Consider the following 11,807-nt stretch of genomic DNA (forward strand, 5'->3'; position numbering starts at 1 on the left):
TCCAAGCACCTCCAGCTCTAACTCCACTGAAGTGACGTGCTACATGTGAAGTGGGAATTGTAGATAGATCAGAAATTAAATCCATGTTTTCTGAATCCCCAACAGCACCTCATGCATTAAAACTTCTTCTCAGCTAGCAAAGTTCATATTAATTTCCCTTTTCCTCAGCTCACAGTAATGTATGCTTGAACACTGGCTACTGAACTCATAAGCATACGATAAATTCACAGCTTGGATTTCAGACAGGTCCATATGCATATATATATATTCTCATTTCCATTAAAGCAAGAAAAAGTAACAAGCAAAATAGCTTCCATGTCCAGGAGAGGCACAAAGTTAAAGCTTTAAGGAACCTAGAAGCATCCACAGTGGTCCATTCGTGTTTTGGGTCCAATGCCTTGATTCTCTTATTTGTTCTCCTGCATCTCCTGTCAATATTGTTTCAATAAACCTCCTCTGCCTAAATCAGCCCAACTGCAATGAAAAAAAAAAAAGTCAGGTATATAGCCTGATGCAATTCACCAGGTATTGGCATTGTGTCTTTTGAATACCAGGGAAATAGCAACAGTTTTCATGCACAGCTGAAAGTGGCCATTCCTTTCTACTCAATTCCTCTTCTCTCCTAGGACTAATGACCAGGTTTTTGCCTTGCTGTAGTCTTTAAAAGAAAAAAAAAAAAATCATTTTGATAGAGTCTGTCTTCTGTTACACTCCAAATGAACCTAATACACTCACAATGGAGAAACATTTTTTTTTTATTTAAATTCAAATGACAATGAAGCACTGAAAGAACCCTGTAAAAATTAAGATTATTTTGTCACAGCTTTGTTCCTAGCAGGATTTTGTATTTCTGCAAGAGATTGAAATCAGTGATAAATAAAATTAAAACACCCAGAAAAGAGCAAAACTTCTTTGCAAAACATTTCAAAATCTCACTGAAGAAGGAGGAGCAAGATGGGAGACCTCATAGCTCAGGGAACTGCAACTGGACTTTTGAGCATCTGGGTCATGGGCGAGTACTCTGCCCAGTTGGCAGTGAAGGGATTGGTATCAAACACACGCCAGGGAAGTGATTAAGCTTCCCTTTCAGAGAACAGGCTTTTAAAGTATTAGGACCTTCAAAACACAGAAATAAACCCCATCCTTGGACGCTGTACTAGGAAACTAATTCAGTGAGCAAAAACGCAGTGATAGCTAGATAGATGAGACAACTCGGTATTTACTGTATTATGCAAATACGCCTTATTGAAACACTCGAACCAGCAACAAAGCAAGATTCCCTGTATCACTCTACTAAAATGCACCAGGCTTTAACAAAATGCAGCTATTCTATATGTTAACAAGAACCACAAAGTTTAAAGACTCCAATCCCACCCCTGTGGGAGCAGTGTGCAGAAACACGAAATCCAACCCTCATTTGGGTCAATAAAGTTTTGCATATGGCAAGAAGAGAGCTGAGCCGCCTGCAGGCACCCTACTAAGAGCACAGCCAAGCTTGTCTGTGCATGCATGCACATATGGTAGGGGAAGAAACTCAGACATTGCAGCAGATGGCCAGATGGCCTCATTTTAACATGTGGTGGTAGTATGGGGATTTGTCCCCCTTTCCCTCTTGGCTAGATCAGCAATTTTTATACAGCAATTATCTATACACAAATTCTACAAAAGTATTTCCTAATGACATTTCACTTGGAATGACGATCAAAAGCATATGTTTTTGGAAAGCTCTCTTGCCTGGAAAGTCAGAGAGAAAAACCAGTTTGTTTGTAACACCACACAGCCACTTTCTGCAAGAAAAGAAACAGGGCTGTGGTCAAGTAACCCTGAGATTTCCCTTAACCAGGAGAAGCCATACATTCCCAGTGGTTAACAGTGAGAGAGATACTCGTTTTAAAATCTATCATGTAATGAAGACAATCTATAATAAGATGAGCCATTAAAAAAACATCAAGTCAATTCACACTTGCAGCAAGTCAAATCAGTGGAGACACTGCTGAAGACGCCAGCCCAGCTGGTCTACAACAAAAATTAAGGTCATGGGAGGCCAATGCTGGCACTAATTTATGAAATCACACAGGTGCACAACATCATAGCAGCCATAGGAAGTGACTCTAAAATTCAGATTCCAAAAATCAAGATTAGCAAAATCATCTGGATCAAAGCCAGGTTTGTTTTCCAGCTGCTGGACCCAACCTCCATTTCAAACCCATTCCCGGAAACTTTTCAGCCGCCGTAGCAGAAGGCACAAGTCTCTTTCAGCTGATTGTTACCCAAACCTTGTGCAGGAATTCAGGGGCGACACACAATAAAAAGAATAACAAAACAGGCACAAGGAACGCACTACATTACAGGTGGTCTCATTTCACCCCACAGCACAATTACCATTAGGGCAGCTTTCACCCTCACACCAGCCCTTGAGCACAGGGCCTCGCCTTCCCAAGGCCGTGCCCACAGTGGACAGCTCCCTCCGGGAGCTCGCAGCCGGCCAGGAGGGCAGCCGGGGCCACGGCGGAGGAAAGAGGCAGGAGAGGGCTCGGGGACGTCGGTGACACAGCGCTGCCGGAGCCCGCGGAGCGGGAGACGAGAGATCTTACCTCAGCGCGGTGGCCGGCGGCGACAGCAGCGGCGGCGGAGCGGCCGCCCTCGCGCGACGCCGCCACGCGCCCGGGCTGAGGCGACGGCCGCCCGCGCGCAGCACCGGGCACCGCCCCGCGCGGCACCGCCCCCTCCGCCCTCCCGCCTTTCGCTTTCGGTTCGCCGGGGCGCCCGCCCCCCCGCCCTGACTGACACGGCGGGACACCACTGACCGCCCGGCGCGCCGGCGGAGTGGCCAATGGCGGGCCGAGCGGCACCGCGGACGGCCGGGCGGACGGCCCGGCCCGTCCGGTGCCGCCATGAAGGAGCCGGCGGCCGAGGAGGAGGTGTTGCGGGACTACCTGGCCTACTACGCGGGCCGGGGGGCGGAGGGGGAGCTGGCGGTGTGCGACGAGGCCTCCCTGAAGGCGCGGGCGCGACGGCTGCTGGGCCCGCGGCGGTGCGGCGCCCTGGACGTGTGCAGCGTGGCGGAGCGGTGCCGGCGGGCCCGGGGCGAGCGGGGCGGCAGCAGCGTCTTCCGCGACCTGCTCAAGGCGCTGGAGGTGCTGGAGCTGCTCTGCGTCAACCTGCTCCTCTCCCCGTGGCGGAAGGAGATCAGGTCGCTGAAGGTAGGGAAGCGCGGCGGCGGGGGGGGGCTCGGCCGGGCTCGGGGCCTGGCGGCCGCGGGCTTTCGAAGCCTCTTCCCCGGGCCTGTGGCGAAGAAGGCACGGCAGCGGCGCCCGCGCCCCGGGGAGTTAGGAGCAGCGCTCCGGAGCCCATTTTGAAGGGGTTAGGGGTGCCCTGAGCTGTGCGAGGGTGCTGCGAGCTGTTCGCTGGCCTTTGCAGGCCTTGTCCTGGCCATGCCGGGCCTTCGGGGCCCTTCCCGGGAGTGCTGAGCAGTTCAAGGGTTTGGGAACGGAGACCCTCCGTTATTGTGAGACGGTAGAGAAGTAAAAAGGTACAATGAAATGCTTAGACTCTCGTTACTCTGAGTTTTAACCTTAATTTGCCTATAAGGAGGGGATGCTTTTTAGCATTCGTTATCACTTTTGCTAGCAGTTTGATGCCTAAGGCTAGGTGGGCCAGTGTCTCTCTGGTCCAATGATTTTACCATGTATCCTAGCTCTGGTGACTGCAGCTGGTGAAGTGCGTAGGAAAACCCCCTTCGAAAGAGGAACTGCTGTTGCTTTTTGCAGCAAGGTGGTCAAGGTTACCCTCCTTCCCTAGCACACAGAACGCATTTCATTACCCAGAAGAGACAGCAACCTTCAACATATGCAAGATCTACTTGTATTTAAACAAAATCCCCGAACACCCAAGATGCAAACCTATTTTCCTTCCTACAGCAACAGGTGCTGGTGAGGAAAAGCCATTTCCTTCCTTCCTTCCTTTCTTCCTGCTCTTAGGTCCCATCTGCAGATTCTCAAACAGCTGTAGATTCCTATTCTCATTCATCTCCCAAAAACAGGGCAAAGCAGAAGATAGTCAGGTCTACAGTTAGTGGACTCAGCTTTTCATAACACAAGAATCCAAGGCTTCATTTAAATCAAACTTTGAAGACCACTGTGGGTAATCCAAAGTGCAAGACAGCCTTCTGAAGGCCTGAAATAATTCTATTGCAAGGCACAAGTTGCAGAACAACCAGTATCTTGTGTACATACAGGTTTGATAAAAAGTTACTGGTTGTATGCGGAGTACCAGTTCACATTTCCTGCCTCTCACCCGCTCTGAGGTCACCCCCCCCCCCCCCCGCAGTGCGTGCTCCTTACTTCCCCTCTAGAAGGAACAGAAGCTGGGGAGTGAAAGGCACTGTTGACAAATTTATCTGAGAATGGATTGAGGCTCAGTCCTACTTTATACTATGGCCTTTTAGGTTAATGGCCTTTTGGGGGATAATTTTTGTTCTCTCCCAAGCTTGTGCTTGTGAGACCAATGCTTAGGTCTCAGCCTTACAAAATAGGTAAGTCAGTCAGTCTCAAGCTAGGCAACCTGAAAATAAGGTACCCCAGTCCTGGAAGTCTTGACTTTGTATTCCTACCTCCATTCTGTTCTGACTTGCCTGGATTTGGTCATGCTTAGGTCAGTGCAGTCTCTCCTATCATAGCGTTTCAGACAAAACCAAAAACCACTGCCAGTTTACAAACTAGGCCTCATGCCTGGGGTAGCTCCAAAACCAAGCAAATGTTGAGTGTTTTTTTTAAGTTGTTACGCCGCAGTGACATTTTATTCAAGTCATGTTTTGCAGACAGCTTGTGCAAAGAGAACGTGTTCTGGCAATATTTCTGCTAGAATAGTCTCCCTTCAAAAAGGTGCTTTCAAAGAAATGGCAACTTAATTTGGGGGTAGTAAAGTTACAGCAGGAGTCTGAACCATGGAAAAATAAAATGTTACAGTCTTGTCACCAATTAAGAAATACAATTAGTAGTGCATTGTGTCTGTTTCTTTGGGAAAAGATTAGACCTCTGTGATTTATTTTATGAATCTTCGTTTGTTTAAAAATCTTCCATTCTTCAGAACAGCACATAAGACTTATTTCTGAGTTTCTCTAGTTTGACTAAAATGATTTTCTTACTCTCTTCCTTTTTGAATATTGATGCTCTTAGCCGGTATCTCCACAGGTTTAAACCGGCATAACTTCACTGAAAGTAATGTGCTATAGCAAGTGCTTGCGAGGCTGACAAAATAATGCTGTTAGAAAAGCCTCACCCACTTCGATTCAAAATTCAGGCTTTCAGGGACATTGTTTTTAAAAGATTTAAGTAATTTTTTAAGCACTTTTAATTTTTAGGAAGTCTTTCACACTTTCTTCCACCCCACCCCCACAGTGTTCATCTGTTTTTCAATGTTGCATTCTGTTTCAGACATTCACCGGTAATTTTGTCTACTATATTCAATCTGTGCTCCCAGATGACATTGTAAAAACAGTACTGGAGAAAATAGGTTACATTGCAACAACAGCAACAGAGTTTTCGCTTGTCAAAAAGAGAAACAATGATGAAACAAAGCAGACTGCATTTGAAATATTTCTGGCAAGAATTGAGTGTGAAACCATCCTCGAAATGACAAATGAAGAAAAACATGGCAATTTGGAGAAGACCCTACAGAAGAGAACACAAATGCACCAGCATCATGGAGATAAGGACAAAGAGGATCAGACACCCCAGAGAGAAGACACTGAAAATCTAGAAAATAAAGAAAACAGTGAGACGTCTTTGTGCCTTGCTACTCAACAGAAGTCTTCAACTAATAGCGATATATCCTTTGAAGCTGCTGGGAATCTGAAGATCAAAGATGATATGCCTCAGTTAGCAGTTGCTCAATCCACTAACAGGCTTCAGGAACACCAGAGGCAGGCCATTAACACTGTACATTTTCCGGGCAAATGCTCAGACAGCGAGGACTTCTTGATCAAATATAGTGACATTGTCATAAGACAAACACCTATTTTCAGTGATAATCCTTCTCCAAAAGCTTTTGAAAAAAAGTCAAGAGCCAGTCTAAGTGAAGAATGTGTTTTGGCAGTTGCCGCAGAGTCAACTGCAAATGAGATCAGGCCTGTGCCACTCTCACCAGGAGCAAGCGGTCCGCCAGCCTTTGCAATATTTGCTGACAGCTCTTGTGACAGCAAAAACACTTTGGAGTACAAAGCTCAGGAAGTCCCCAAAGAATCAATTGAAGCAGAAATTAATGATGCCATAAATTGCATAGACCCAGACCCTGCAGATGAACCCAATGAGCTGAAGTCTCTGCCGTACAAGGACATTGCATCTGTCCAAAACTGCAGCGTCCCTAGGGAGGAGGAAGTTTGTGAGCTGTCTTTAACCTTCACAAAACTACAAATCAAGGACACTCAAGAAGACCTTATGTATCCAGTAGAGGAAACTGGCCAACCTGAGCCAGTATCATATGCAAGTACAAGCGACAGGCATGTAAGAAAATTTAATCATTCCAAAATGAAACATACATATCTGACTAATGCTCAGATGCAGAACAGAGCAGCTGCACATACTGAGCCATCTTCAGATCTATGCTGTACTGCTGGGAACATCGAAGATCCCACTACTGGTTCTGATAGCAAGAGACTATTAATGGATACTCCTAATGCACATACAGCCTCTGAGTGCTTCAGACACATTAGAGAGCCCCCTAACCTCACCTACATTCCACCACAAAGTATTGATGTTCGGTCTTCACGCATAAGAAGGACCAGCGCACAGGGCAGAAGGAACCTCTTGCAGCCTGAATGGGACTCTCCCAAATCCAGTGAAGTAAAGCTGGAGAACTATAATTCAAAAGTAAATGAAATCCAGGAACCTTATGTCATTATTGACAAAACTGACCAAGGAATGTTATGCCATCACACTTGATTCTACCAGTGCTTTATTTGTAATCTGCCTGGGTTTCTTCCTCTCACTTGTGGCCTTCATCATCTTTTCAAGGACATTATTAGCTTTGTCAAAAAGGTTTAAAAAAAAAAAAACCAAACAAACTACCACTGCTTTTGGACAGTAAAAAAGGGAAGTAGTTGATCAAATTCTTAATGGTCCCTTCTCATCTGGAACCTTTGGCGCTGAAACCTGAATGGTCACCTTGCTAAAGTGTAGGCAACTTCCATAAATTTAAATCCATTTAATTCATTAGCCAGATGCCTTCTGGCTGTACTTAATGCCAGACAGCCTTCTTCAGTTAAACATACTTCTACTTCCCCCCCCCCCTTTTTTTTTTTTGCTTTACGGACCTATTCCTGGTATAGTCTTTGAGTATAGCATGCTGTACAATGGTAAAAACAGGCAAATGTTTCTAAACTGGAAAACCCAACTTTATAGCTTTACAAATCCTATACTGGAGTGTACTTCTGTTAACTCATGACATTCCTATGAAGCTTTGCTCTGAACTAATCTTGCTTCTGTTTTCAGCTGAAAATTAAGTTTAGAAAGTTTGGTGACATTCCTTTAGGTGTAAAGAAGGAAACAGCCCGGTGAACACTTTTGGTTTTATAGAGGCAATAACCTGTATTACAGGTTTTATACCTGTCTCAACTTGTTACCAAAATTTTTTGTGGCTACCACCACTTATTTCTAGAGAAGCACTGAGCATCATAATGGTTCACTGCTACCAGAAGAGGGAGATCCAGCTACTGCTGCCATTTCCCTTGCCCCTGTTCCTGCCACTTAACTGTGTACCAGCTTTGGAGTTCACTGGACTTTTCTGTAAGCCAGTTCATCTCACTAAAATGAAGGGAAAAAACATTCCCTTCTACATTCTCTGCCATTTTAGTGGCAGGAAAAAAATCAGATCAGTGAAGGGTCCCAGTGAGCATTAGAGCCAGGATAAGGTATGTCCTGTAGGTGGGAGTGCTGTGTGAAAAGCATTGTGCTGTGAAGGAAAGTGAGCAGTATTGTTAGATCAGATCAGCTTTAAGCTGGAGTCTCAGCATTGAGAAACTCTGTCATATACAACATTTAATTAAATTTAGAAAAGCACACAGTCACTTGTACTGTATTTCAGCAAAATCTTCAATGCTTCTTCATACACTTGTTACCTGGAAAGACAGTTTAATACTGCTTCAAGTTAATGTTTCCAGTAGCACTTCAATGCTAAGAATGTTTTGTTGTTTCTTGTATAGTTAAAATACTAACTAGCTGAAATTAATTTAGTATAAATTGTTTATAATTGACTTTCACCCCCCCCCAAAAAAAATTCAAAGAGGAGCACATGGATTACACTAGAAAAACCCCAGGAGCTAAAATGTAAAGATCTGCTTTTTGAAAAACTAATTGTTGAAGTCCTGTCATCACCCGATTCCAGCAGTGTAGGAGGAATAAAACTTTGACCAAGCTAACATCAAGTGACAGGACTGCCTTCAGCTTTGGGTGGGGTTGGAGCAACAGATACTATGAACATACACAAATTAATACTTCTGCACTGTGTCTGGCTAGGATTGAGGTAACTTTCTTAATAGCAGCCCCTGGGGTGGCAAGTTTGGGATTTGTGGCTAAAATTATTGATAATACACCAGTGTTTTGGCTATTGCTGAGCAGTGCTTGCACAGTGTCACAGCTTTTCTCTTTTTCTAACTATACTCCCCACCCCCCATGAGTAACTGGGAGAGGACACAGCTGGGACAGCTGACCTGAACTGGCCAAAGGGATATACCATATCATGTAACATCATGCTCAGCAATAAAATGAGTGGTCGAAGAAGGTGGGGGTTTTTTTGTATACCAAGGTGGCCATTGCTCAGAGACTGGCTGGGCATCGGTCTGCTTGTGGGGAGGTCATGAGTTACTGCCATCGCATCACTTGTTTCACCACCACCCCCCGCTCCTTTCCTTCACTTATTAAACCTCTATCTCAACCCAAAAGCTCTCTTGATGTTGTTCTTCCTATTCTTCCCTGTCCTGCTGGGGAAGCACCTAACAAGCAGCTCTGTAGGTGCCTAGCTCCTGGCTGGGTCAAACCACCACAACCTCCTTGCTCTCCTTTCAAGTACCTATCTGTTCTTCCTAACCATTTTGGTTTTTATAAGCTATATTTTCCCCCTGTGGGGGTTATTAAATTACATGTTTTAAATCTCATATTGTATCAATTACTCAGGGACTCTAATTTAAAACTGAAAACCAAAAAAACCCAACCTTTCTCATCACAAATGAAGATGTCTCCTAAGTACTTAGATGACCACCAGTACTACAGGATTCATATATCTAACATCCCATTTTTATCTTTACTGTAGCCATACAAGGAAAAGTATTTAACAACGTACACATGAAAAAACAATACAAAAGGAAAGACTATCACTTGAAAAGACACTGTCTTGGGCATCTGCCTCCATTAATGCCATACGGCTGACCTTCATTAAACTTGTTCAGTTACTATCTACCGTGAGAAACACTCTTTTAAGTCTTTAATAAACTTCCCCTGATGGGCTTGTGCACAATTGCTTCCATCTTCATGGTACCTGGCATACAGGAGACATAGATCTTCACTTTGCCTCTGTTTGAGCGGGGTCTTGGACCAGCATCTTCCATGTCCAGGAGCTTACAAACAACCTCACATGGGGAAAAACTAAATATACAGAGGGTGTTTCAGAAGAGAGGAAGCATAGCTCTAACTTGCTAACTGCACCAGTTCACAGCTCCACCAAGTCACAGGAACACTGGTGGAGATAGTAATGATGGACAATGCCCACCAAACAAACAGTTGAACTGCACAAAATTTATTAAATATAAAATGGCCATGTTCCGAGAATCTACTTTGTTAATGTTTTGAGTACCTGGATTGAGGAAGAATCTCCTCTTTATGGCAGATTGGCCAGGACTGGGCAATATTTTGTTTGCCTTTGTAGGGAGAGCTACAATGCACTTGAAGTCCTCTGGGTTTTCATCAGAGTTTGCTATTGGTACAAGAACACCTTTAACTTCTCTTCCTGTACAAATGGTAGGGTTTTGAGGTCTTGTACTACAAGCTACTTTTGTATTTGCAAATTTACAGGGTCTCAAGAGACAACTGCTTTACAGTTAAAGATGCTTGTGAAGAGATGGGATTTGAAAACCAGCTGAAATAAAAGATAAGTCATATTTAATAGGCCTTAGGCAGCAGTCCTTTGTGCAACTGCTTCCACATGAGTAAGGTGGAACTGGGTTTAAAATCCTAGTTGTAAATACAGTCAGACCTGCGAAGAGGGACAGACAAAAGGGACCATAAGATTTCTGACCCCATCTGCCAGTGCCCTCCTGTCCCTGTTGGTAGTAACCACTGCACCTCTCCTTGGCTAATTAACTTAAATCAGAGCAACCACTCAAGCAGCACAGCTAGCCAGCAAGAGGGCTGCCTGGGCCCGTTTCTAAAAGAAGGTGGTTTGTGTTTGTAGAATGTGTGCCTATCCTCTGGTGAGCTGTCAACTTTAATTGTGCTACAGCTGTTCTTGATTGTCTATTAATTGAATGGGGATTTACTGACTGATTGGATGTCTTTCCATCATAGAGACACAAGGCCAATTCTGTTCCCAAATTTATATGCTACACACAACCACTTTTAATGGCTCAGCTCTCCCAAGCCTTGGATTAGAGAAATTCTCCTTTGATCAGTGTAGACACAGAGCTCAGGCAGCAGACCTGGTAGCTGGGTGATATTCACTCGCACAACCTCTCCCCACTGCATATCTTAGAATAGTTCTTTTCCCCTCTTAACATTCATATCACACATACACCCTTGCCCTGTCTGGAGCTAAGGCGCTCAAGAAGCACAGCTTGGTTTTAGAACAAACTTTGTTGTTTTTAAAGCCAAGAATGAAAACCAAATTTCATTGTTAAGACAAAAAAAAAAACAACCAAAAACCACAAAAATCCCACACAACTGAGAAGCATGCAAACAGTAAATGAATAAAATAATTACAATTTGCTTCAGAGTTTCAGAATTTTAAACAATTCCCTGAGACACAAATAAAGCATACCTGAGAGGGACTGGCAAGGACCTGCAAAGCACTGATGAAGATTATCATCGTTCAGAGCTGTCTCACCACACAAAGACAATTTCTGAAACACTGCTTTATCATTTTTTACCTTACTTGTACCTAAACACTGGGAGAATAACCACCAGTAACTCACCACCACAGCTAAAGGTCCCATCCATTGGAAATTAACTGGCACAGCTCTCTCAAGCGAGATAAGCGATTAAATCCCACAAGGCTCCTTTTCACAGCATTAAATAGTAAAAAACTGAAATTAGGATTGCGATGGAATATAGTGACATCTGCAGAGCAGCATACTCACAGTGGAAGTCCTAACAGCTCAATACTTTTTGTGGTGTATGTGAGGGAGGAATGTATCACTATTACCAAGCAGAGGGCTCTAGGATATAGCAGAGGCTTCAACATAAAGCCTTCTGGCATAAAAATAAATAAAGCCAAGTAGTATGTATGCAATACACAGGTAACAAACTGAGCTCCTCTATTCTGTCACTCTCCTTATCGAACCTCTGTATGCGTTCAGACAGAGATCACTCTTGCAGGTGTATGTTTACACAACACTTAGCAAAATGGTGCCCTGATCCTGGTACAACACAAATAATTATCACATGCCAGCCTCTTAAAAAAAAAAGAGATAAATGATCAATTAAAAAACTGATCTGGACTAGTCAGAAGACTACACTTCTCTTATGTAGGAATTAATCTACCGCTAGTTTTGTTCTGAAACTGCAAACTTTTCATTTTCAAAAAAAAGCTCACAACTTTGT

At 44.1% G+C, this 11,807-nt stretch overlaps 2 protein-coding genes across 2 annotated transcripts in view; both read left to right on the forward strand.

Annotated features, from left to right (window-relative positions):
- CKLF (chemokine like factor) overlaps positions 1 to 11,807 on the forward strand; it is a 100,077-nt gene that overhangs the window by 66,987 nt on the left and 21,283 nt on the right. The gene's annotated exons all lie outside the window — the stretch shown is intronic.
- Positions 2,855 to 9,207, forward strand: LOC128146369 (uncharacterized). Its single transcript, XM_052797662.1, has 2 exons — positions 2,855 to 3,203; positions 5,436 to 9,207. The coding sequence occupies exons 1-2, from the start codon at positions 2,895 to 2,897 to the stop codon at positions 6,939 to 6,941; spliced, it is 1,815 nt and encodes a 604-aa protein (XP_052653622.1). The 5' UTR covers positions 2,855 to 2,894; the 3' UTR covers positions 6,942 to 9,207.

The sequence above is a fragment of the Harpia harpyja genome, chromosome 9 (genome assembly GCF_026419915.1).
Source record: "Harpia harpyja isolate bHarHar1 chromosome 9, bHarHar1 primary haplotype, whole genome shotgun sequence".
In the NCBI taxonomy this organism is placed as follows: Eukaryota; Metazoa; Chordata; class Aves; order Accipitriformes; family Accipitridae; genus Harpia; species Harpia harpyja.